The 26,808-nt window shown below is 47.5% G+C and overlaps 1 protein-coding gene across 1 annotated transcript in view; it reads left to right on the top strand.

Moving 5' to 3' along the window:
* Nucleotides 1-227: 227 nt before the first annotated feature.
* Nucleotides 228-26,808, top strand: part of ABCF1 (ATP binding cassette subfamily F member 1) — a 40,983-nt gene continuing 14,402 nt past the window's right edge. The window contains exons 1-16 of the mRNA XM_063122262.1: nt 228-414; nt 6,307-6,353; nt 7,820-7,906; nt 8,087-8,213; nt 9,478-9,515; nt 9,880-9,999; nt 10,247-10,315; nt 11,874-11,960; nt 13,307-13,381; nt 13,854-13,976; nt 18,301-18,393; nt 20,110-20,232; nt 20,440-20,540; nt 21,841-21,926; nt 23,649-23,788; nt 25,385-25,533. Of these exons, the coding sequence (XP_062978332.1) occupies nt 327-414; nt 6,307-6,353; nt 7,820-7,906; nt 8,087-8,213; nt 9,478-9,515; nt 9,880-9,999; nt 10,247-10,315; nt 11,874-11,960; nt 13,307-13,381; nt 13,854-13,976; nt 18,301-18,393; nt 20,110-20,232; nt 20,440-20,540; nt 21,841-21,926; nt 23,649-23,788; nt 25,385-25,533 (1,553 nt within the window). The 5' untranslated portion in view covers nt 228-326. The remainder of the gene's footprint in view (nt 415-6,306; nt 6,354-7,819; nt 7,907-8,086; nt 8,214-9,477; nt 9,516-9,879; nt 10,000-10,246; nt 10,316-11,873; nt 11,961-13,306; nt 13,382-13,853; nt 13,977-18,300; nt 18,394-20,109; nt 20,233-20,439; nt 20,541-21,840; nt 21,927-23,648; nt 23,789-25,384; nt 25,534-26,808) is intronic.

Genomic DNA, 26,808 nt, shown 5'->3' with positions numbered 1-26,808 from the left:
CATATCTGTCCACAGCATCGCAACGTCTCTTATGCACTCCGAAACACCTGTAACCAGCTTCTTGGATCTCTACGTTTTCCACCTCTGCTCGGCCCGTCTAGGAAGCGATGCGACTTGCGGATCTCTATGGTACAGCATAGGGCTCTCGTCGGCTGACGGAAGACTCCTGCATGACTCTATGGTTTGGGGCCTGAAGGAGCTACCGCCGCGTCATCTTCCGCGCCGGCGCAGGGCGGGCAAGGAGTGCATGTGTGAAGCCCAGATTCCGGGGAGAAGAGTCACAGGATTTAAGTGGCGGCTGCGGGGTCGGAACGCAGAGACCAGCCATGCCTAAGGGAGGGAAGCAGCCCCAGGAGGAATGGATCGGGGACGACGAGGAGAAGAAGAAGAACTGCCCCACAGAGGGGGCTGGAGGTGGGCAGGATGTAATTGGGCTGGTGCGTGGGAGAGGCTCGTCCGCAAGAAGGCAGCGAAGGGGGAGGACCTTTCAAGGGCCGGTAGGGAAAAGTGGGTGGAAATCTATGGGGTGATGGGAGGGCAGGCAAAAGGACGGGGGATAATAGCTCCCCCCTCCACACACCCCTCCCACTATTCCATATACAATTATTTCCCCCTTAAACAATCCAAAAGAGATCTGGAATCAGTCTTTCTGGTTCTGTACACACACAGCGTGGTCCTAGGCATATTTACTCAGAAGTAAGCTCCATTGTGGTCAGTGGGGCTTACTCCCAGGTAAATGTGTATAGGATTGTGGCTAAAAGTCCTAGTACAAAATAGAAACTCCCAACGCTAGCAGTAATTGGAAATGGATAGGTAAGGAAGTTCGTCTGGTTGGATACAAATACATAACTGAAATTCAAATTGTACCCTCCTGGTCGTCCTGTATGCCCCTTTGGCTTCTGTCCTACAGCTTCAAAAGCTCTTTTTGCCCCCTTTATGCCAAATCTTTCTCCCAGGGCCTTTTTTCCACCTTCTGTTTCTGGGCTGCCTTGAATGCGCTGTTGCCCTCAGACTGTTTCCACTTGTGTTTATCCTTCCTGTGGATTCCAGCTGCCTGAAACCCCCCCCCCCCCCGGTCCTCTTCCCACTTTCCCAACCCTCCATCCCTTCCTCTTCTAGCACTTTTCTCTCTATCCTTCCTTCTTGATAAGTAAAGACCATTGTTCTTCCTTTCCTCTCCTGGAGTACTTTACCTCTGAAAGGCTGGTGCTGTCCTGAACTCCCATTGGTAGCACTTTAATATCCTTGTGGTAATCTCTCAAACCACTCGTGGCTTATGAGCTTCCCTTTGAGGGAAGAAGGGTGAAGGATTGGCTGCCTGTATGTTTCCGAGTTCGATTCAAGGTGCTGGTTTATTTTATTTTATTTATTTATTTATTACATTTATATTACTGCCCTACAGCTGAAGCTCTTTGGGTGGTTTACAACAGTTAAAAACAGTGAACATTAAAACAAATATAAAAAAATATAAAAGCCTTGCATGGCTAGGGACTGCAATACCTGACAGAACACCTCTCCCAACACTAACCCATCCGTACACTATGCTCAACATAGTGTATACTCTGAGTTAGGCTCGGAAGATGGCAACAAAGGAGAGGGCCTTCTTTGTCGTAGCCCCCCAATTATGGAATGATGAGGCCCAACTGGCACCAACATTGCTATCTTTTCCGCACCAGGTCAAGACTTTTGTCTTTTCCTGGCCATTAGCAGCATGTGATGAGATTTTCATCGATCCCAAATCTGTTTTTTTAGGTTTGGCTGATTGCTTAAAGTTGTTTTTAGATGTCTTTATGATATTGTTTGTTGTCTGTCTATGGTTTTAAATTTGGATATCATTTTTAATGTTTTTATCTTTTGTAAACTGCCCAGAGAGCTTTGGCTTTGGGGCAGTATAGAAATAATAATGGCCCAAAATGGGAATTCAGCTAGTCTGCTTCCAATTTCTGTTGCTTATGTCCAGGCCTGGTCCAGATGTCACTACAACCCAGAGTTTTTTAAAACCCAGGGTTGTTGCCACCCACTCCTGTTGGAAGCAGGAGCTAAACAAGGGACACAAGAACCCCTGTGTTTTTAAAAACAGCCCAGAGTTGTTGTGACATCCAGACCAAGTCTTAGAGTTGCTAATTATATTTCTTTTCTTGGTGGGGCTCCTGAGCCTTTGAACGGCTGCTTGAGTGGCAGAAATTCTGCAGCTGGGTCTTTTTCCTGTTTCTACCTCTCCATGCCAGTTAAAGGTTCAGTGATTCTCTCTGTGTATGTAGCTATTAGAAGGCCCAGGAGCCCTTCCAGCAAGAAAACAAAGCAAAACAAAAACACTGTAGAAATCTATGGTTTAGAGGGGAAGAGTCTGTTTAAGCTGAGCTGGGACAGGAACTGGTTGGGGTGAAAGCAGCAAGAGAGGCTGGGTTGGGATGGCGTGTGGGTGGAGTGAGATGAGAAGCCAAGTTAATTGGGGCTGGGAGGGGAAAGGCTGCTGGGGTGCAGAAGAGTCCTTTAGGCTTGTCTGGTATGAAGTAGGATGCTTCATAAATGCATGAATAAAGCTACTCCAGCTCTTAACAGCTTGGTACACATTTTTGTAGGGCTTCCACTTTGTACTTTTTAATAGCTGCCTGACAGGCAGAAATCCAGACCAGACTCGGCGTCAGCACCTGGTATCCTTGGCAGTTCTTGAGGTCTCAGCACCCCAGTATGGGTTAATTACTGATTCGTGCTCTGACCATCCCCCTTTAAACAGTTTCTCCCCAATGCTCTGGGAGTTGCTGCAGTAATTTCCCACAGTGCCTCTAACATAGCGTCACTTTGGGGCATTGTGGGAAATTAAAATGGTGGCCTTCACTGGGAGTCTTGGAGCTCCTGTTTTTAATTTTCCACAGTGCTCTAGAGCTGTATCATGGACATTGCGGAAAATTAAAATTGTGGCCTTTAGTGGGAGTCTTGGAGTTGCCATTTTTAATTTCCTACGATGCTACAGAGCTGTGCTGCATTACGGATGTTGTGGAGAATTAAAATGGTGGGTTCCGCAACCTGTGGCCTGGAACTGATCAAGAGTAGTGGTGCTGCCACCACCAATGCCAGGTAAAATGTACAAAATGCAGCGGCTAGATTGGTAACAGGGACCAGAAGGTTCAAACATATAAGACCGACTCTGGCCCACTTGCATTGGTTTTCTGTACGTTTCTGAGCCCGATTCAAGGTGCTGGTTTTAACCTATAAAGCGTTGCACGGCTTGGGACCACAATACCTGATAGAACACCTCTCCCGACATGAGTCTACTCATACACTGTGCTCAGTATCCAAGGTCCTCCTCCAGGTGCCTACTCCAAGGGAAGCTTGGAGGATGGCAACAAGGGAGAGGCCTTTTCTGTGGTGGCCCCCCAGTTATGGAACAATCTCCCCAATGAGGCCTGCCTGGCACCAACATAGTTGTCTTTTCGGTGCCAGGTTAAGACTTTCCTTTTCTCCCAGGTATTCAACAGCATATACTGAGGTTTAACTAACTCCAATAGCTTTGGCCTGGCTGAGTGTTTTAAATTTGTTTTAAATGTTAGCTGTTTTTTATGTTTTTAAATTTTGTATATTGATTTTTAATGTTCAGCCTTTTTAACCCAATCTTTTTAATCTTTGTAAACCGCCCAGAGAGCTTCGGCTATAGGGCGGTATATAAATATAATAATAATAAACATGCCAAAATCATCCACTGACATACGAGGGGGCCTATTGGAGGACATTTGTGGAAGCCCCCCTCAAACCTAGAGCCAGGTCTTATTCAGACAATGTGGCTTTCCCCAGCATGGAGATAAGTGGTGGAGAAGGATTCTCCTGTTGAATTTCTGCAACCCCACACATTTTCATTGCCTACTAACAATGGTAGGTTTCTCTCTCTTTCTCCCTAAAACAGAGGTGGGCAACTTGTGGCCCTCGGCCTAGTTTTAGGCATCTCTCAGCTTAATTGTAACACTCCTCCGCATGTGATCAGTTCGAACCTCTGGCAAAAGTGATCTGTCCCATCCTGGCAGCCTGCTAGGAAGGAAGGAGAGAAAGAGGAAAGGGAATGGCAGGAAGAGAAAAGGGAGTCACTTTTGGCTCCAGCAACCCCCCTCAACTGCTCCCATGCAGCCCCCGATAGATTAGCTGCAGGTTAATGTGGCCCTCAGTAACAATAACAAAAAACACGTTGGCCACCCTTGCTCTAAAAGCATGCTACTAAGTTTGAAGCTCCCTACTTTTGTTTTCCACCATATTCACAAATCGAATCCATCAATAACTTGCAAGACATACTTGCAGGTGAGCCCACACAATTCACTAGCCCACACATGTGCCACAAATAGCTAGAATAGACACATGGATGGATGGCCTGAAAGGGGAAACAACGGGTTCTTTTCTAGTTTTAGAAAAGGTCTCATTGCATAGTCACTTCTTTGAAGTGATTTTAACTGAGTGTTTAATAGGCTGTTCTAGTAAATTTATTTAATTTAACACATTTCTTTGTCGCCTTTTAGGGCAGAAGCCCTCACAACACAGCTTGCAACGATAAAATGGTGCTGCAGTTATATTTTATATGTTATTTTTAACCAGCCATGCTGCTTCCTGGTGTGGATTACATTTTTAAAAATGAATGTTACTGTACAATGCATGAGAATGGTTTCTCTCTCCCCTCTCCCCCAATTCTCTTTCAGGGTAACTTATCTTGGTATGCATTGGCAAGTAGGCTACTAAAACATTCTGTGGGCTAGTTACTTTTCTCATCATTATTGTTTAGTTACACTTTCAATCCTTCCGACAAAGCTCAGGGTAATGTACTTGATTTTCCTTCCTACCATTTTATTCTCACAAAAGTCCTGTGAGGTCAATTAGACTGAGAGGGAGTGCATAACTGGTGAATTTGAATCTGGGTCTCTATAATCATTGACTGATACTCTAACCCACCTTCCCCCAACCTTGTGCTCTCCATTTGTATTGTATTACAACGGCTATCATCCTCAGGCAGCATGACCATAGAATCATAGAATAGTACAGTTGGAAGGGGCCTATAAGGCCATTGAGTCCAACCCCCGGCTCAGTGCAGGAATCTACCTTAAAGCATCCCTGACAGATGGCTGTCCAGGTCCCTTTTGAAGGCCTCTAGTGTGGGAGAGCTCACAACCTCCCTAGGTCATTGGTTCCATTGTTGTACTGCTCTAACAGTCAGAAAGTTTTTCCTGAAGTCCAGCCAGAATCTGGCTTCCTGTAACTTGAGCCCATTATTCCGTGTCCTGCACTCTGGGAGGATCAAGAAGAGATCCTGGCCCTCCTCTGTGTAACAACCTTTCAAGTATTTGAAGAGTGCTATCATGTCTCCGCTCAGCCTTCTCTTCTCCAGGCCAATTGTAGTCCAACACATCTGGAGGGCACCATGTTGGAGGAAGGCTGCTCTAACCACTATACAACACTGTATTTATTTGTAAGACTCTAGTAAAGATCTTTCTTTCAGGAATCCCTTGAATTATGTGTAGAAAACACTCTGGTTGAATGTTGTCTTATGCTTTATGATTTTATTGTAGGCCACTGGGGGTCCTGTGAATTGAACAGTATGACAAAAAGATATTTGAACATATGTTAAAAATGCAGCTTTTTCTATTTCTGTTACTTTTATTTTGCCTTCCTATACAATACTCAAGGTGCCTATGTTAATATTATTATCGTTATCACTTTTCTACGACGCTCGACTCTTAAACGCTCCCCATTTTATCCCCCACTGCAACCCTGTGAGGGATGGTGGCTGGCCCAAGGTCACCCAGAGAGCTTCATGTGGGTTTAAACCAGGTCTTTCCATTCCTAGTCCAACAGTTTAACCACTACACCACATTGGCGCTCAATGAAGAATAATGGATTTGAGTGTGGAAGAGGATGTGCTTCTGGTTGCCAGAGCTCCTTGAGTTCCTAGGGTGCTTTCAGGCACCCACCCACCCACCCACCCCGGCCCTGCCTCAGTCACAGAATTGTACGGGAGAAAGTCATTGCCTTCCACTTGTAACCCTTCTGTGTTTTCCCAAAGCTTCCATCTATTGTCTCACCACAGAATATCCCTTAAGAATGAAAAGATGGAATAACCGCACAAAGCTTTTGGGTTGGTAGCACCAGGAGTCCTCTGTCTAGAAAGCAACCCTGCTCTCAAACTCTGTGTGTGTGTGAGAGAGAGAGATGGGGTTGAGGGTGTCTGTGTCTCCACGAGAGAGTTGATTGAGGAGGACGAATACTTCTGGGTTTGTAGCTTCTCTTTGGGAAAGCAAGTGACCTCACATAGGTCCTGCTTCTTTCTTTCAGACAAATTGGTGAAGAAGGGGAAGAAGGATAAAAAGACCAAAAAGTCGGTAAGATTCAGTTTTGCGCCTTCGGTGGCTTCACCAGCATTATTTGGGCCGCGAGGGACTTGAGCTTCATGAACCTTGGAGCTCTCTTCCGTTCTAGCTGTTCACTTTCATGATAACACGGAGCCACCTGCCACAGGGGCTCCAGTTTCTCTTCCTCACGATGCTTTGAAGCCTCTGGGTGTGGACAACACTTGAGGTAAACTGCATCTGTAGCGCTTTCCCCGATGCCCCAGAATGCTTTGCCTTTCTTAACTTATTCAGCCCTGCTAACCCCACTTCCGTAATTGAGCTGAGAGATGGGGACACTTGGGAAGTGTGCTACTGAGAAGGGACTTTAATCATAGAATCATAGAATAGTAGAGTTGGAAGGGGCCTATAAGGCCATCGAGTCCAACCCCCTGCTCAGTGCAGGAATCTACCCTAAAACATCCCTGACATATGGTTGTCCAGCTGCCATCTTGAAGGCCTCTAGTATGGGAGAGCCCACAACCTCCCTAGGTAACTGGTTCCATTGTCGTACTGCTCTAACAGTAATCTGGTGCTGCCATTTCCAATGATAGTCTTCTGTTTGCTACACTGGCTCTTTGGCCACTGAAAAAGGCACGACACCACCATTTTGTTAATTAATTATAATTCTATCCCACCCTTGTTTTTTATATTACAAAGCAGAGACAGGAGTCCCTCCAAAACAAAGCCCTCCCAATTGTCAATGGCTGACGTATGTTTAAGTAGCCAGGTTCCCTTTCAACAAGCTAGCAAGTGATGATTGGAAAGAGTCAGGCTCCTGCTTCTCTGTTTATTGCAGGGAAGCCCGCAGACTTACACGTTCGTGTGCCATTTTCAATGGACAGCACCATCTGTGTATTTGGCTTGGGTGGCTTTTTTAGTGTGCCTCAGTTTAATATAATATATATAGTGTAACATGGCTTTCAGAGTAATCGGAAGCAGAGGTTGGGCCTCTGCATTCTGTACAGCCATCCAGAAACACCATTGACACAATTCTTTAGATGTGGCTCTGAAGAAATATATTAGTAAATATTTGTTGGAGCTAGTAGGGTGGGATGGCTTAAAAGCTAAGATTGCTTGCAGAAAATTGATGTCTGTTTGGTGCAGTTCCCCTGGTGTGGGGGAGACGGGGCAGGGAAGAGAATGGAATCCGAGCCTTTTGCAGTGCCATCCTCCTTCCAGTAGGGGCAGTAGTTCTAGGCAATCCTTACTCTGCTGCTCTCACCTTCCTGCCATGATTGGGGAGGGGCTGTGGCACAGTTGTTGAGCACCTCCTTTGCATGCAGAAAGTCCCAGGTTCAATCCCCGACATCTCCAGGAGGGGCAAGGAAAGAATCCTGCCTGAAACCCTAGAGAGCTGCTGCCAGCCAGTGTGGACAATACTGGGGTAGGTGGACCAAGGGTCTGACTCAGGGCAAGGCAGATTCCCACGTTATTAAACTTTTTTCCTGTCTCCCAAGTTCTTTGAGGAGCTGGCTGTGGAGGAGAAGCATGCCAGTGAGGAGCAGGCAGCCGAGAAAGAAAAGGAGCAACAGCAGCAACCACAGGTGAGCGTCACCAGCAACCCCTCTGGAATATTGTGGGCCCGGTCATGAGAGGAGCCTTCTGGTTGACCAGGGTGGCTGTGAGGCTGTCAGTGTCACGGCACGTCTTTGGCTGAGAACTGCAGGTGACACATCCTCTGGCGTTCTTTTTTTCCCCCTCTTTCTGCCGCTTGGCTGCCGCAGCAAAAGAAAAGGCGAGATAAGAAAAAGGATCGAAAGAAAAAAGAGGTAGAAGAAGACGAGGAGGAAAGCCAGCTGATAGAGAAGCTGAAGAAGCTGTCGGCTCAAGCCAGCGATGAGGACGAGGAAGGTTGGAGGCTGGGATTTGGGGGTTCTCGCAGCACCTTGTTCAAGGGTTACCAAACCTTTCTCCTTCTTTTCCCCTCTCTCATCACCAATTGCTCTTTAGAGCAGCCTTCCCCAGCCTGGTGCCTTCCAGAGGTTTTGGACTTCAACACCCATCAGCCCCAGCTAGTATGGCTGATGGTCAGGAATGCTGGGAGTTGTAGTCCATAGTAACTGGAGAGCTGGGGAAGGCTGCTTCAGAGTTTCAAGGGTCCTTGATCAGAGTTTACACCTAGGACAGGCCTTGAGCAAGACGCCCCTTAGCAAAGGCGTTGCCTTGTGGTTAGAGGCAGTGCGCTGCTGGATGCTGGCCACAGCGTGGGTGTGGCTCTGGCGACCTGCCCTGCCTGTAAGCTTTCTTCAGCGCCTGGCCAGACTCAGTAGACCCTTAGTCCAATCCACTCAGAATGTCCCATCTTACAAAGAGATCAGCGGAAGGCAGTGGCTGTGTTTGGGCAACGCGATCACGGTGGGGTAATAATCGACTCGACAGCTACTCCCCACACCACATGATAATAATCAGCGATGGTGTGGGTTAGGATCAGCGTTGAGTTGGCTGTTAGTCTACGTGGAGTTGACTCACTCATCCCCCGCCTTCTCTCCCTCCAGTCCTCCCGCTAGTATCCCATCAGCCATTGCTGCTAAAAATCTATCCTGCCAGCTGGACTAGAGCAGCAGCCACCGCTTTGACCACTCTTGCCTTATGACTCTGTGGCTGACGAAATAATCAACGGTGCCCTACACACAACACGATATAACCAATGGTGGTTCAAATAGCCCATTCCTCACAGTGTTCATTATTTGTGTTGGTTATTTCGGCCAAATAACCAACTGTTGGTTAAAAAACTCCCTCCACACAGCTTGATAAACCATGGTGGGTTAAATAACCAACCGTTGACTATTTAAACCACCATGGATTATCATGTTGTGTGAACCCAGTCAGTGAATCCATAGGTGCCTCTTCACTGTCATTGTAGACCCAGGAATAGGCAACTTGTGCCTTCTGGATATTTTGTCCTACAACTGCTTTCAGCTCTAGTCAGCATAGCACTGTGAGGGTGATGGGTATTTTAGGTGGAAACACCTGGAGGGCTGCAAGTTTCCCACTCCTGCTGTAAACACAGTTTGGGGAAGGCTGGTGTCTGTCATCTCTGTTTATGAGCCTTGTTCCCACACTACGTCACTCCTGGCACAGCCAATCACGACTCTTCTTTTCCTCCCCCTTCCAGTGCCCGTCCCCGTCAGCAAAGCAGGCAAGAAAAAAAAGGTAAGTTCTTGGTGCTCTTGAGTTTCCTTTTCTGGGGCAGGATGGGGGAGTCAAGGGGCTGCAGGACATCCTCTGCAGTGGTGGGGAGGGGGAGACGGGGGTGCAATAAACCAAGACACACCAGTGATGAAAATCACAGGCCACCAAAGCGTTTGCCACAGTGGTTCCAACAACCATTGTTAGCCCGGCTGATCGAAATGATGCTTGAGGCTGTTTTAGCAGCCTGTATTTTAAGGCCTTTGGAGAAAGCTTCTCCCCAGAGAGGCTGCCTTTTTGCCTTTGGTGCCCAGCCGAAGGGGCACTGTCCTGTGGAACTTGCTGCTGCTGTCTTTTCACTGCCGCTTTCTTTCTTTGCCCTCTTTAGGGAGGAAATGTCTTTGCTGCCTTGAGTCAAGAGCAGAGCGAGGAGGAGGAGGAGGAGGAGGAGGAGGAGGAAGAAGAACCGCTGAAGCCCGTCAAACCTGACAAGAATAAGATCAACAAGGTTAGCTGCAGTCTGGAATTCATTGGGAGGTGAAAAGGATCAGGCGGTAGCAAGCAGAGAGTTTGTAGAGAATTGGCTGGGCCAGGACATGGTCCCACAAAAAGCATTTTGTCCCCTTCTCTAAGGCTGTAGGAGATTCTACAACTTTCTTAGATTCTTCCATTGATGATTCCCAATGCTTATTTGCTTTGCTTGTGGGAGGAAAGGCTAAGAGTCCATATCCCCTGTCTTCGTTTGTTTTTTTCAGGAGGAGGAAGAGGAGGAAGACACAAAGAGGAAGAGCAGGAAAAACGAGAAGAACAAAGGGAAACAGCAGGTTTGGTGCTTGGGTTTTAACATTAATAGCGGATATGCCTGTTTTGATGTTGGCTTTTATTCAGTGTGGCGCAGAGCGGTAAAGCAGCAGTTTCTGCAGCCGAAACTCTCCCCACGGCCTGAGTTCGATCCCAGCGGAAGCTGGTTTCAGGCAGCCGGCTCAGGTCGACTCAGCCTTCCATCCTCCCGAGGTCGGTAATATGAGTACCCAGTTAGCTGGGGGAAAGGTAATAACGGCCGGGGAAGGCAACAGCAAACCACCCCGCTATAAATCCTGCCAAGAAAACGTCAGCGAAAGCTGGTGTCCCTCCAAGGGTCAGTAATGACTCAGTGCTTGCACGAGAGGTTCCTTTCCTTTCCCTTTATTCAGTAAATGCATATCCCACCCATTAACAATTAAACATCCCCAGGGTGGTTCTGATTGCTTTGTGTCCTTCTCTCACCTGTCTTCCACCACCACCACCACCACCACCACGCTACAGGGCCAGCTGATGTCATTCCTCCTTACAGATGGGCAATTGAGGCAGAGGGTTGAGTGATTCTGGGTCTCTGAAACCAGATCCTCTAAACCAAAATGCACCCTTTTGACGCTTACTTTTCCAAGCCTTTTGTGGGGCGGGTGGGTTAGTTTACTATGCAGATCACCTAGAACGCGTTAGGGATTGGGGCTGTCGAAGGAATAAGGGGAATTGGCACATATGCGGGCAGGTTTGAGGAGCAGGCGGTCCCCAACTTTGTTGGACCCGTGGGCGCTTTGGGGAATTTAAGAAATTGCTCTGGGCACCACCACAAAATGGCTCCATCGGAGGATCTAGCTGATCACATAATGGCTGCTGCGAGGGCCTGGCTAGTCCCAAGGGGGCTAAAGACGGGGGAGGATAGTGATGCTAGGCAGCCTTCCTCAACCTGGGGCGCTCCAGATGTGTTGGACTGCATCTCCCAGAATGCCCCAGCCAGAGCTGGCTGGGGCATTCTGGGAGTTGTAGTCCAACACATCTGGAGCGCCCCAGGTTGAGGAAGCCTGTGCTAGAGGCTGGGAGGGAGAGAGGGGAAAACAGCAAGGTAAAGGAAGCAAGAAAGAGCAAGCCTAGACGCTGGAAAGATAGAGGAAGAAGATTATGCTAACATTGTCCAAGGCTTTTATTTTAAAAAAAAATTAAAGGGGGGTAGGGATTGGAGAGCTTCATGGGTACTATTGGACGTGCCTGTGGGCACCGTGTGGGGGATCCCCAATAATAGAGAGTTTCCTTGCAAGGTGTAGTGGACAATGAGCAGGATACCATGGTTACAAATTCTATTTCTTAATTGGTACCTGTGGAGATGAGTGAGGCTCCCGTGCCTAGTGGTAGAGGGAATCAAAACCCAGGGCATTGAGGGTGCCAAATTTCAGAGTCTGATCTTGAAACTCAGCTGAAGTGTCAATGTATACATGGTTTTGTCCCTTCTCTCATCAGGGCCCAAGAGAGCACGCCCAGTCTTCTTATTCCCCCACCCCCAATTCTGGGTAGTCCCATTTGGCTTAGTGCGTATTTTGTCTGTCTGTTCTTCTGAATTCTCAGAGAGGAGGCTCAGCCTTTGCCATCTTGGCTCAGAGTGATGAGGAGGAAGCTGGTGAAGAAGTAAAGAAACCCAAGGACAAAGCGAAGGTACGGGAGAAGCGGAGCCTGGGAGAAATGGGAGACATCTGAGAAAGTGGCAGGTGGATAGACAGGCAGGAGAAGTCCAAGCTGTGGTCTTACGTGCCAGCAGGTCAAAATAACCCGTTCATCTAGGAAGCGTGAGATGTAATTGGGCGTTTCCCCTTTGCTTCCGAAAACCCAAACTTGGGACGCTCAACAGAACAGTGAATGGGCTCCTCTTAAACCGTTGCCAGCCCTTCTTCAGTTTCCTCAGGCTAGCTAGCATCTACCACACTCTTGGAAAGATGCAGCGTGGGCTTCTGTCACCGGGGGCCTCCCAGAATCTCTTTCCGGGAGAGATTCGTCAACTTAACAGTCTTCCAGAATTTAAGAAAGCCATAAAGACTGATCTCTTCCGGCAGGCCTACCCAGTTGAATTTTAAGATGCCTTTTTAATAATGTGCTGCTTTTAATAATGTATTAGTTTTAAATGTTTCAATTAGTTATATGTATTTTATGGTGTTTGCATTTGTGTTGTACCCCACCTCGATCCAGAGGGAGAGACAAGTAACAAATAAATAAATATATTGTTGTTGTTGTTATTATGTGGGGTCAACACACCTAGAAAACTAATTCAGGAAATGTGGGGCAGTCCTAGGAGAAGAGGGATGGATAACCATAGTTGTCACATGTTCCAATGTTTTCTCCTATGTCAAAACCTCCTGCATCTGGAACGCTAGCACTTGTACAGGAACGGTTCTAGCCCAGCCTTTGCCCCCTATTATGCTCACTTTGCATCATACCTGGATTGGCCCATCGGCCTTTCCGATTGCCAACCATAAGTCTTCCTCCACCCACCCCCAACCTCTGTTGGGCAACTCCTTCCCCAATGTCGTAAGCTTCCTCTGCATTTCATTTAGCGGGAATGCCTTTCTCCTTGTTCCCTCCACCGCCTGTGCTCCTCCTTTGCAATGTGTGTAAATGGAAGAGGCCCTATAGAGCAGAGTGTGAAGTGTGGGGGGGAAATAGATTGGAAACTTTCCTCTGCATAGGTCAGGGCATATTACCTAGGAGGGGGCCTGTCACCCCAGGAGTAAAGATAAAGGAGGCTTGGGATGAGCAAACCCAAGGGGTCTTAAGGGTAGGATTCAATTGGAGAACTCCAACCTTACTGGATACTATATTCTTAACAGGCTAATTCTTTTTTAAAAAAGAAGCAGGCTAGTAACTTTGGTGGGCTTATTTACAGGGTCAGCTAACTCACTTTGACACCAAGGAACATGTTTGTTCGAGTTGCTACCCTTCTTCTTGTATTCATGCCATTTCTGCCCTTTTCACATTTGCTTTTCTGTCTTTCGGCGTGTGTTTTTAAGACTGTGACCAAACAGGCTGCTCAGCCCGATGACACTGCGAGAAAGCCCAAAGGGAAGAAGAGCCAGCCGACCAAGGTAAGGAGCCTGAGGTTGTTTCCTGTTGGCATGAAGGCCAAAATCTCCCTCCAGAGGTTGCGAAGCATTTGCTGTAGGCCTTGGAAGCTGAATAGGGATGATAGACGAGGTCCCATCATTGGCTTCCTGTCTCCTGCTATGGCTGACATAAGAGGAAGATAGTGCTGCCTTGTTCAAATACACATCTCTTTAGACAAGTGTGGCAATAGATTTAAACTGTGACTAATGTCCATTTGAATACAGCAGGATGCGCTTTTGAGTAAACATTCATAAAAGCATGCCGGTTATGTTAAACAGCACAAGCTGGTTATCGAGAAGGTTGAGTATGAGCAGAGACACATTTGGGGACAGAAAGGGGAGGAGGCATCTCCTTCAGATATTTTTATTCTAAAGTCTGCAACTGCTTGGAGTTCTTTCTTTTTTAAAAAAATGATGGGTGCTGACTTGTGTTTTGGTTTCTTTGGTTCTACAGAACATGTTTGCTGCTTTGGAGGCCGAGGAGATGGATGATGATGAAGAGGAGGACGGGGAAGGGGACGACGAAGATGAAGACTCCCCAAAGAGCAAAGAGAGGTCCAAGCAGGGCAGCCAGCCGGTGAGGGACTCTCGCCTAGAGTCAGGAGACCATTTTCAGTTTGAATCCGTCACTTTAGTATGGCCTTGTTCACTGCATCTCGCAATACACAATAGGATAGCAGAGTGAGGCTCAAAGTCCTGCCATCCCTGTTCATGCAGAAAAAAGTTTAGTTTATATCCACACCTCTGTGCACACTTTGGGTTTTCACCCATGCTGTCCAACTACTGGGGGGCGGAAGTGGGGCCGAGGCATTCTTGTGTGCAGGTGTGCACAGGCGTCGGGTCATGCAAAATGTTCTCCATGTGATGGGGGCAGTGTGTGAGCCTGGGGCTGGTCCCTCCACCCCACTGCTTAAAGCATAATCAGGTAGCATAAAGCAGCCTTCCCAACCTGGTGCCCTCTAGATGGGTTGGACAACAACTCCCATCCCTGAGCATTGGCCATGATGTCTAGGATTGATGGGAGTTATAATCCAAAACATATGGAGGGCAACAGGTTGAGGAAGACTGTCCTAGTGTTTGGCCTGGTTTGTTGTTGTTTATTCGTTCAGTCGCTTCCGACTCTTCGTGACTTCATGGACCAGCCCATGCTAGAGCTTTCTGTCGGACGTCGCCACCCCCAGCTCCCCCAAGGTCAAGTCTGTCACCTCCAGAATATCATCCATCCATCTTGCCCTTGGTCGGCCCCTCTTCCTTTTGCCTTCCACTTTCCCCAGCATCAGCCTCTTCTCCAGGGTATCCTGTCTTCTCATTATGTGGCCAAAGTACTTCAGTTTTGCCTTTAATACCATTCCCTCAAGTGAGCAGTCTGGCTTTATTTCCTGGAGTATGGACTGGTTTGATCTTCTTGCAGTCCACGGCACTCTCAGAATTTTCCTCCAACACCACAGTTCAAAAGCATCTATCTTCCTTCACTCAGCTTTCCTTATGGTCCAGCTCTCGCAGCCATAGGTTACTACGGGGAATACCGTTGCTTTAACTATGCAGACCTTTGTTGTCAGTGTGGTGTCTCTGCTCTTAACTATTTTATCAAGATTTGTCATTGCTCTCCTCCCAAGAAGTAAACGTCTTCTGATTTCCTGGCTGCAGTCAGCGTCTGCAGTAATCTTTGTGCCCAGAAATACAAAGTCTGTCACTGCCTCCACGTTTTCTCCCTCTATTTGCCAGTTATCAATCAAGCTGGTTGCCATAATCTTGTTTTTTTTTTTTGAGGTTTAACTGCAACCCAGCTTTTGCACTTTCTTCGTGCCATAAATCCCCTAATTATCCTTCCTTCCTACCTCCCTACCTCGAGTGCTGTGTGAACCAGATGAGACAAAGACCGCGTTTGGACGACACTTTGGTGGGAACTCCCACCCTATGGACTGAGTGGTGTGGACTTGTAGAATGTCACTTTAAAGCGTTATGGCAAAAGTTGACCGCAGGGTGGAGTTCACCCACTGCCTGGGGCAGTCTTCTCTTCCCCTCCCCTCTCTGCCCCCCCCCCGCCCCCACTGAATGGTGGCGAGGGTTCCTGCTTATTGTATTGGGGCGCCGCCATTCCGTGGGGAGGGGAGGGGTGGAGCGGGGGAGAGAGGCTAAAGGCGCGACACGCCTGTTGCCCTAGCAGGAAGCGGTGGCAGCGGCAGCAGCGCACTTCCCTGGAGAATGGATCCATCCACTGAAGGAAGAAGGCAACAGCCTCGGCGGATGGATCCATTTTGCAGTGAGGCGCCACCGCTTGTTGCTAGGACGATGGCGTGGTGCCATAGGGAAAAAAGAGGGCACCTTGATCGCTCCTCGGAGGAAAAGCGATTTAACTGCCCCTTCATCCTTTCAGTACAGCTAAAACAATCTGCAGCAGGATGGACTCAGTAAGGACGCTTTGCTGCAGGTTGCTGTAGCCACGCTGAAAAGAAGGCAGGGTGTTTCTCCCGGCTTGATGATAAATGTCATGCCGCAGGAAGTATCTCCCCTTGCGATCTATTTGGAGATCGGGTCGAGGGGATGGAAGGAGCTCGAGCTCTTCCCTGGGAGCGTCAGGTAAGGTCTTTGCATCCCCTCGAGCCCATCTCCACATGGATTGCAGGGCGGGTGGTGGTGAAGGGACGTGGCCGTCCCTGGGAACACGTGGGGAGCCCCCGATCACTCTGCCCCACCAAGGAGCGGGACTATCAGCTGCTGCTGGAGCGCTTCCTGGGAGGGGATTATTTCCCATGCCGATAGAGGTGCGCTGGGCAAGAGTGCCCGGGGTTTCTGCCACTCTTGCCCAGCGGCTCTGTAGACATGGGGAAAACTCCACGGAGCCTATCACGTGACACGCAACACAACGGTTCTGCAGGTACTCTCCTTTGTACGGCGTTGATATTCTGTGTGGAGAGTTTTCCTATAAACTCTCCACCATTGCGTGGAGTTTTCCCGCCAGACAACGTGTTTCTCAACAGTGGTGTAAAAACTCCACTCCGGAGTTGTAAAACCACCATTGAAAAATATGTTGTCTGAACTGAGCCAAAGAGGGAGAAATATCATTTCTCATCCTGTGACTTGTCCGTTCTCTTGGGTCCTAACAATGACATTTATTTACTTATTTATTTCATTTCATTTTTAAACAGCCCAATAGCCAGGGCTCTCTGGGCAGTTCACAATTAAAACCATAAAACACAGTACGTCAGAACATAATATAAATCTATAAAAGTAAAAAAAAAATACCATATAAAACCATAATACCTTACAGCCCAGGGAAAAGATGTGTTTTCAGGGGGCGCTTAAAAGATGTTACATTTTTCACCTCCTGAACTGCATGAGGGAGGGTTTTCCACATGGTGGGTGCTGCTGCAGAGAAGGCCCATTGTCATGGGGACCAGCAAGGCCTCCTCTGAAGATCGTAAATGTCATCTGGGTGTATATAAGGGAAGGCAGTCTGCTAGGTGTCCTGGTCCCAAGTTCCTTAGGGCTTTATAGGGCTGTTTCCCCTGGTGAGACTGAAGAGATCCCATGGAAACATCTCTTCTGCCTCCCAGTGGTCATTCCCTGCAGGCACAATCTTAGGAACACAGAGAATCATAGAGTCGGAAGGGGCCTACAAGGCCATCGAGTCCAACCCCCTGCTCAATGCAGGAATCCACCTTAAAGCATCCCTGAGAGATGGTTGTTCAGCTGCCTCTTGAAGGCCTCTAGTGTGGGAGAGCCCACAACCTCCCTAGGTAACTGGTTCCATTGTTCCATACTACATAGGAAGCTGCCTTCTACCGTCTTGAAAGACCGTATTCTCCCTTATGAGGCTGCCCGTGCTTTGAGATCTTCTGGAGAAGCCCTTCTTTCAGTCCCACCATCTTCACAGGCGCGGTTGGTGGGAACATGGGAGAGGGCTTTCTCGGTGGCTGCTCCGGTGCTCTGGAACTCTCTTCCCGGGGAAGCTAGGCTGGCTCCCTCCTTGATGGGCTTTCGGAAGCAGGCTCAAACTTGTTTGTTCCAGCAGGCCTTTGGAGAATAATCCAGTCCTCCATCTATGTTAATGACATAATTTTGTTTAAAAAGTATTTTAAACTTTTTCCCCCCGATGTATGTTTTAAACTTTGTAAGGCCGCCTTGAGGCCCAGTATTGGGCAAAAGGTGGGATACAAATAATAATGATTATGATGATGATGATGATTCAAACCCTTGGTCCATCCAGCCAATGTTGTCTACACTGTCTGGCAGCAGTGGCTCTCCAGGGTTTCAGGCAGGATTCTTTCCTACCTGGAGATGCTAGAGAGCGAACAGTCAGGAAAAACTTCCTGACTGTTAGAGCAGTGCGACAGTGGAATCAGCTACCTAGGGAGGTTGTGGGCTCTCCCACACTAGAGGCATTCAAGAGGCAGCTGGACAGCCATCTGTCAGGGATGCTTTAGGGTGGATTCCTGCATTGAGCAGGGGGTTGGACTCGATGGCCTTGTAGGCCCCTTCCAACTCTGCTATTCTATGATTCTATGATTCTATGAACCAGGGACCTTCTGCATGCCAAGCAAAGCAGGTGCTCTACCATGGAGCTAGCTACCATCTGGGTTGCTTTGGGAGCTGGCCACCAATGAGGGAATGGGACAGGGGGCTTATTCTGAATCCTTGCTCCAGGATTCCTATACTATGTAAATTATATTATTATTATTATTATTATTATTATTATTATTATTATTATTATTATTATTATTATTTCTTCTTACCCGCCTCTCCACTTCGATTGAGGTGGGGAACAACAGTGAATATAAAACACATAAACACTTAGTATACATGATTAAGACATCCTTAAAACATGCTACTCTTGTACTCTTGGTTTCCCTGCTTGACACTATTTGCTAACACAAACTGACTTCCCATGAATCCCGCAGCAATCGGAAGAGGATGAAGAGGAGGGCGAGAAGAAGGAGGATGACCCCTATGCGCACCTCAGCAAAAAGGAGAAGAAGAAACTCAAGAAACAGGTTAGAATGATCCATGCCGGGGATTGGATGAAGCCCCGTAGGCCCAGAAGGTTCTTCCTCTCTGCAGTTGGCTGCCAGATGTTCCTTCTACAGGAAGGGGTCTTGCCTTTGCTTCAGAGCGGCCATTATGGTTCGCTCCTCTTGCCTTCTCAGAATCATTTGCCTTCCTCCTTTTGGGTGTTTTGTCTTCAGGCCTTTATTGAGGAGCGTGTTCCGTAGAAGGCAAAAATGAATCTTGTGGTGTCCTAGATTGGGGGTTGGCTGTGCTATATGGAGGACTCCACCTTCACCAGGGGGTGGGCAAGGTGTGGCCTTCCAAATGTTTTGTCTTACGACTCCCATCAGCCCCCCCACCATTGGCTACGCTAGCTGTGCTTTGTGGGGCATCGTAACCATAATGACCCTGTTCAGACAACACGCTAAGCCATGGTGGTTAAGTAGTTTGCACTAAACAATATGGCTTAGCGTGTCATGTGAACCATAACTTAGCGCGTCATGTGAACCATTCCTAACCATGGTTTAAACGCGCTCACTAACAATTTGCTGCAAAAAGGGTTTGCGGCCCAACCATTTCTTACTGTGTTGTCTGAACAGGCCCAATGAAAACAAGAGCACCTCTGAACTTTTTCCCTTACCACGGAGTAAACACACCCAGGCCCCAAATATTGAAATTAGGGAGATTGGATATTGGGACAGGGGGCTAACTTCCAGGCATAGCCTAGCACTAACACCTCTGACTTCAGACGTTATGTCCTGCCCGTTGGTCAAAATGCCAGAATTGTCGTTAGGCAGCGGAAGTGCTCTGTTCATTCATTCAGGAAGGGCCTGCTTTGGCTGCGTTAGGAAGGGTGTTGGTTAACAACTGTGTTAACAGTGCAATCTGTTAACTTAAACTGCTGGTTGGTTGAGTAAATATGAGAATGGAATGGGCCATTATTCTTGGTACATGCAGATACAACAGTTTTGCGTTTTTATATATAGTTTCCAAAATTTACATTCATACTTTTTTTCTATTGCCTTAATATTTACTTATTTTTCCATTAAATGATCAAACCTGAATTTAAATCTACATTAAAGAATGCAGGGAACGCAAATGATGTGTGTGTGTGTGTGTGTGTGTGTGTAAATATATATACACATACACACCCCTCATACTCTTAAATGCACTTACTTGGAGGTAAAGCCCATTGATTTCAGTAGAACTTCCAATCAATGTGCTCAGGTTTGTGAGTAGACGGTCTCCCCAGCTGAGCCATGGGGTGGCAGGGAAGAGGTCACAAAATGACACAAGTGAGCGGGATTGAGAGACAACGAAGGACCACCTGTATGAACCAGCTGTGCCCTAGGAGGCCCTGCTCACATGCAAACTGGTAAAATGTACTAGTTTGGTGAGCATAATAGATAGAACTTTTTCTGTGTTGGGCCCAGAATGCCCTACCATGGAATGTGCCCAAGGTACCCTCCCAATCTGTTTTTAAACAGGCCTTAAAGACCTAGATGTTCCAGTCTGCTTTCAAATTGATGGGTGCCCATCTTTATTTTATAAATTTGAGTTTTTACTGTTGCTGTTAGTTCAAATCTTTTATGCTGCTGCTTCGGGTTAATTGTATTTTATGTTTTTAATTATAAATTTTGTCTTGTAAATCGCGTTGAGGAGACTTTGATTCAAAAGTATCTTGAATAAATGAATGCCGAGGCCTCTCTTTTCTCCAACAGCTGGAGTTCGAACGGCAGGTGGCATCCCTGAAAGCAGCCAGCGCAGCAGAGAACGACTTCTCGGTGTCGCAGGCAGAAATGTCCTCCCGGCAGGCTATGCTGGAAAATGCCTCAGACATCAAGGTACCACTTCGCCTAATATTTATAAAATTTACATCCTGCCTTTTGCTGCAAGCAGTTTGAAGGTAGCTCGCAAGAACAGTGAAAGGCATGAAAGGCAATGTCGAAACAGTAGCAAATGAGCAAGGATAAAAACAGCAGAGCCGTTCGACGAAGCAGCCCTGTAAAAACATGAAAAGGATTCCTAACACCCTTCTCCTTCCGTTGCAGCTAGAGAAGTTCAGCATCTCGGCTCACGGCAAAGAGCTGTTTGTCAATGCAGATCTATATATCGTGGCTGGGCGCCGGTACGGCCTAGTGGGGCCTAACGGGTAGGTACATGGTGTGTCCTGTATCCCCACCATTGCCGTGCTTCTCAAAAAACCCTGCCTTCTTGGGACACAATAACGAGGCCTGCTAAATAATCCACAAAGCTTTATTTTATTTTTTTAATATATATTTTTATTAAGTTTCCAATATATATGTATAAACAAACATGCAAAATAGAGTAAACTTTTTTTTTCAACCAGAAATTTTAACAAGATTACTTTCTTTTCAAGCTTCAACTTTTATCCATCCACCCTGTTCCCTCCCCCAACCCTGCCCGTCTCACATAGATTTCCCCTATTTTTCTTTCTAGGATGATATATCATTTTTCTTTATCTCTTCCTCCACAAAGCTTCATTCAAACAATAAACCTCTCTTCCCACCTGAAGAGAGTCTAATCTCTAGGGACTTTCCCCTAGGCAAAACTATGCAAACTAAGCCAGACAATTGTCCTTTCAAGAAGAACGGAAAGCCCTTTCCCAAGACGCGTTACTTCCAGAGAGACTAGTTCTGAGGCACCTTCTGACAGGAAGCCAGCCAGGCCGACTTTCTCTCGCTTTCCTTTAGCTCCGCCTGTTTTTGTCTGCGGCGTACTCTAGGATCAGCTAACCTCTCTGTGCTCCCCCCCTCGGAAGAATATTGGCTTCCCACTGACTGTGTGTTGTTTGCCCTTGAAGAGATAAGCTCTGGAGAGAGTTCACTCCCTGCTGCTGAAGAGCCCGTGAGAGCTTTCTCCTCCACTGGTACAGGCTGGCCTGTTTCTGGTGCCGACTCCTCTACTTCAGAATCTGATTCTAATTGATCACCTGAAACACCTTCTTCCAACCCAGGGGGAGCAGGGCTAGACATGACAGCCATTTTGTTTGCTTACCTCAAATGATAATCGAACACGCTTTCTGTGTTGTCTGTTTTGCCTCCAGCCTCATCCTAGAAGCCTGAGCTCTGCTAGGGGAGGATTTGGGGGATGGATGGAACAAGGCTTGGGGACCTCGGAAGCTGCCTCATACTGAGACAGACCGTGGATCCATCTTGCCCAGTGTTGTCGACACTGACTGGCAGCAAGGGCTCTCCAGGGTTTCAGGCAGGAGTTTTTCCAACCCTACCTGGAGATGCCGCCGGGGATTAAACCTTCCATGTGCAAAACATGTGCTCTGCCACTGAGCCGTGGCTCCTCCTGCCTAAGTCTGTTTGTCTGTCAAACTGACTCCGCTCCTCCTCTCAAACACATAGGGTGGGATTATTTTGATAGTCCTGGTCCCTTGCGCAAGGGCAGCCATCTTAATCTCCTTCCCTCGCTTCTTTCAGGAAAGGCAAAACCACCTTGCTGAAACACATTGCCAACCGGGCCCTGAGCATCCCTCCCAATATTGATGTGCTGCTCTGTGAACAAGGTAATGGGGGACCATTGGGACCTGCCTCATACCGGGTCACCCCATTGGTCCATCTAGGCCAGTATTGTCCAGTTTTATTGGCTGCAGTTCTCCAGGGTCTGGACAAGCTTCAGGGCTGAGCAGGGATCTGAAAGTGGGATTTCTACAATTTAATCTAGTTGCCGCACCTCATAGGTGAGCCGGCAAGTTATGGGCCTGGGTGTCGCTGTTTTCTACAGCAGCCCATGTGTAGCCGTATATAAGGCCTGAGAAGACCCCTGCGGGGGTCACACAAAAGCCTTTCTTCTATTCTGCTATCTGGGTTCCCACCATGGCCAAACTGATGCCTTTGGGAAGCCCACAAGGAGTGAGAGAAGGCTATTTCCCCCCATACCTCCAGCAGCATATAAACCTGGGAGTTGTTCTTCGCTGTTATGGCCCTTTTACAGCTATCTAAATCCTTTTTACAGCCGTCTAAACCTGTGGATTGCGGCTGTCACCACACTATAATAAATAGAAAGAAAAAGAATACTAAAAATACATTGTTGTTAACGCTTGAACAGTGCTTTCAAGTGTCCAAAGCACTTTGCGTCTACAGTCTAGTTGTAATCCTGTATAGCAACCCTGTAAGTTAAAAGCCAACATTATTGTTCTCTCCCTATCACAGATTTCAAGGGTGGCGGAGCAGAGTCGGAGGCTGGCAGGGCATGGCTTCCATGAGGCCCCAGCTCCTGAGATCCTAGCACAGGACCAGGGACCTACTGACGTGTAGCCCAGTCTCTTAGCCATTACAAGACTTTTATTCATTTATTTATTTATTGCATTTCTATACCGTCCAATAGCCAAAGCTCTCTGGGCGGTTCGCAGAAATTAAAAACATTCAAAGTATAAAACAACAGTATAAAAACATGATATAAAATACAATGTAAAAGCACAGCCAGGATAAAATCAGCAGCAGTACAGAAATACAAAGTCAAAATACAAATTTAAAACAGCAAAGTTAAAATTAATTTATAGATTGTTTAAATACTTGGAGAATAAAAAGTTCTTCACCTGGCGTCTAAAAGAATCTAGTGTAGGTGCAGGCGAACCTCCTTAGGGAGCTCATTCCACAGCAGAGAAGGCCCTCCTCCTCCTGGTAGCCACCTGCCTCACTTCCTTTGGCAGGGGCTCGCGGAGAAGGACTCCTGAGGATGACCTTAGGGTCCGGGAAGGTACATACGGGAGGAGGCGTTCCTTCAGATAGCCTGGCCCCAAGCCGTTTAGGGCTTTAAATGTTAATACCAGCACTTTGAATCGGGCCCGGACCTGGACTGGCAGCCAATGAAGCTGGAAAAGGACTGGCGTGATGTGGTCTCGTCGGCCAGTTGCTCTTAGTAACCGTGCTGCCCTGTTTTGTACCAGTTGAAGTTTTCGGACCGTTTTCAAAGGCAGCCCCACGTATAACGCATTGCAGTAATCCAAACGAGAGGTTATCAGAGCATGGATAACTGTAGCTAGCTTCCGTAGCAACAAATCCTATAACGGGATGGTGTGTGAAGAAGGCAAGTGCGTTGCTCGTTCCTTCTTGCCACACACACACACACCATCCGTTTCCAGAACTTGGACTTTGGTTTGCTTGTGAGAGTGTCTTACAAGCTCTTTGTGTACAGTCCCCCGCCACCCCCACGCTTAGGCTTAAAAGGTAGCGCCTGTCGTTTCCCTCCCACCCACCCCCGACGGTGACTTTCCTCCTCCTCACAGAGGTGGTGGCGGATGAGACCCCTGCGGTGCAAGCGGTGCTCAAAGCCGACACCAAGCGGCTGAAGCTGCTGGAGGAGGAGAAGCGGCTGCAGGCGCTGCTGGAGAAAGGGGACGACACCGCTGCAGAGCGGCTGGAGAAGGTATGCGGGAGCCTTTGCTGTCCTGCTAGCAATGCGCAAGGGGGCCGGGACGCGGTTGGGCCTACACACGTTTTACGTTCTTGCGCGAGGAGTTCCCTGTGTCGGAGGGGCTGACATCAGCCAAAGTGTGTCTTGGTATTGGACGAGATGTGATGGCCGCCCATTTGGATGGCTTTGAAAGAGGGCTTGGATAAATTCCTGGAGGAGAAGGCTATCCATGGCCCCGTTCAGACAACACGCTAAACCAGCCTTCCTCAACCTGGGGCGCTCCAGATGTGTTGGACTGCATCTCCCAGAATGCCCCAGCCAGCTGCTTGTTCGCCCCCCACCTGGCAATGATACATATGCACACATCGAGTCCAATTCAAAGTGCTGTTTTTGACTTTTGACGCTCTAAATCAACCTTCCTCAAATCATCTTTGCCAGGTGGGGGGCGAACAAGCAGCTGGCTGGGGCATTCTGGGAGTTGTAGTCCAACCCATCTGGAGCGCCCCAGGTTGAGGAAGGCTGATTTAGAGCGTCAAAAGTCAAAAACAGCACTTTGAATTGGACTCGATGTGTGCATATGTATCATTGCCATCTTTGCCAGGTGGGGGGCGAACAAACAGCTGGCTGGGGCATTCTGGGAGTTGTAGTCCAACACATCTGGAGCGCCCCAGGTTGAGGAAGGCTGCGCTAAACCATGCTGCTTAACCACAAAATGGTTAACGGAATGCATTGACCTTAATGCATTCCATTCACCACTTTGTGGTTAAGCAGCGTGGTTTGGCGTGCTGTCTGAGTCAGGCCAATGGCTACTAGTCCTAATAGCTGTGTGCTACCTCTAGCAACAGAGGCAGTATACCTATGTACATGAGTTACTGGGGAACATGGGCGGGAGGGTGCTGTTGCACTCATGTCCTGCTTGTAGGTTTTCCATGGGCAACTAGTTGGCCGCTGTGTGAACAGGATGCTGGACTAGAGGGACCTGGGCTCTGATTCAGCAGTGCTGTTACGTTCTTTTGGCTTGTATCAGTTTTACTCAACAACAAGAAAAGGGAACAAATCTGGTGACAAGCAAAGGCCAGGGAATGGATGGGTGGTGGCATTTCTCCTGTGCTTGCAAGGCGAGCAAGTGAATTGCATTGCAGGGTGAGAGAAGGGAGGAGCCCCCTTGAGTGCCATTTTTCTTGGTCGAAAGGTGGCTATGAATCAAATAATTAAATGAGCATATGTGTGGGTTGCACACTGTCTAATGTGCATTGAAGGAATGGAGCATCAATTCTGGGAGCTTAGCAAGAGTGATGTGTATCATTTTAAAGGATGAGTAAGTTGTCCACTTTCCTTCCGTGTGAGCGAAGGATGCTGGTGAGTGGCCGAACTTGTTAGAGAGTTAAGTAAGGAATGCTTGAGCCCTATGTTGCCGGCCATCTCTTCCCATAACGTCCGTCCTCCAAGGGGCAGCATCTGAAATGGGCAATGTCTTCCTTCCCATTGATCTCCTATCACATGATACGTTTTCTCCTGCATTGAGCAGGGGGTTGGACTCGATGGCCTTGTAGGCCCCTTCCAGCTCTGCTGTTCTATAATTCTATGATTCTATGATTCTATTACCAGGTCTATGAGGAGCTGCGGGCCATGGGAGCAGCAGCGGCCGAGGCCAAAGCTCGGAGAATCCTGGCTGGTTTGGGGTTCAACCCTGAGATGCAGAATCGGCAAACCAAGAAGTTCTCTGGAGGCTGGCGCATGAGGGTGTCCCTGGCCAGGTAATCACAAGACGAGAGATGGACATAGAACATCAGAAGAGCCCTGCAGGATCAGATCAAGGGTCCACCTAGTTCAGCACTCTGTTCATACAGTGGCCAACCAGCTATCAGCCAGGGACCCACAAAGCAGGACATGGTGCAACAGCACCCTCTCACCCATGTTCCCCAGCAACTGGTGCACAGAGACTTACTGCCCCAAACACTGGAGGTAGCACACAGCCATCAGGGCTAGCAGCCACTGATAGCCTTTTCATTCAAGAATTTATCCAACCCCCTTTAAAGCCATCCAAATTGGTGGCCATCACAATATCTTGTGGTGGTGAATTCCATAATTTAACTATGTGCTGTGTGAAGAAGTATTTCCTTTTATCTGTTCTGAACCTCCCACCAATCCGCTTCATGGGATGACCCCACTGGGTTCTAGTATTATGGGAGAGGGTGAAAATGTCTCTATCCACATTCTCCGCACCATGCATAATTTTGTATCTCTGTCATGTCTCCCGTTGCCCTCCTTTTTTCCAAGCTAAACAATCCCAGCTGTTGTAACCTTCCCTCATAGGGGAGATGCTCCAGCCCTTTAATCATGTTAGTTGCCCTTTTCTGCACTTTTCCCAGCTCTATCATATCTTTTTTTTAGGTGTGGTGACCAGAACTACTACTCTTCTTCTTCTTCTTCTTCTTCTTCTTCTTCTTCTTCTTCTTCTTCTTCTTCTTATTATTATTATTATTATTATTATTATTATTATTATTATTTGACAATGCACTAATACAATACTACAGTAATCACAACAACACAAGACAAAAAAAACCCCATAATACATAACTTGATTAACATTTCTAATTTGATATTTTTACATCATTACATAACATAAAGTGCCCACCCCCACCCCGGGATCTATTCCTGTTTCCAAAATCTCATTGATTCTTCTGGAGGTGGTCTTCCACTCCCCCTAGATAATACATATTCTAGGAACTGATTCCAAATTCCCTCAAAATCATTTGTTTTTGTTATCCCTCTTCTTACTTTTATATTACATGTCAATTTATCATTTATAGCAATATCCCAAATCTCTTCATGCCAGTCCTCAACATGATAATCTCCTTGCACCTTCCAGTTCCTAGATAGGATCAACCTTGCTGCTGTCAGCAAATTCGTTATCAGTTCTTTTGTTTCTTTATTACATTTTAAATCTCCATATAATGATAGCAATGCCACTGTAGGTGTCTCTTCAATCTCCATTCCCGCTATATCATTTATCTCTTTAAACACCATTT

The sequence above is a fragment of the Elgaria multicarinata genome, chromosome 3 (assembly GCF_023053635.1).
Source record: "Elgaria multicarinata webbii isolate HBS135686 ecotype San Diego chromosome 3, rElgMul1.1.pri, whole genome shotgun sequence".
NCBI classification, from domain to species: domain Eukaryota; kingdom Metazoa; phylum Chordata; class Lepidosauria; order Squamata; family Anguidae; genus Elgaria; species Elgaria multicarinata.
This window is presented reverse-complemented; position numbering and strand designations above follow the sequence as displayed.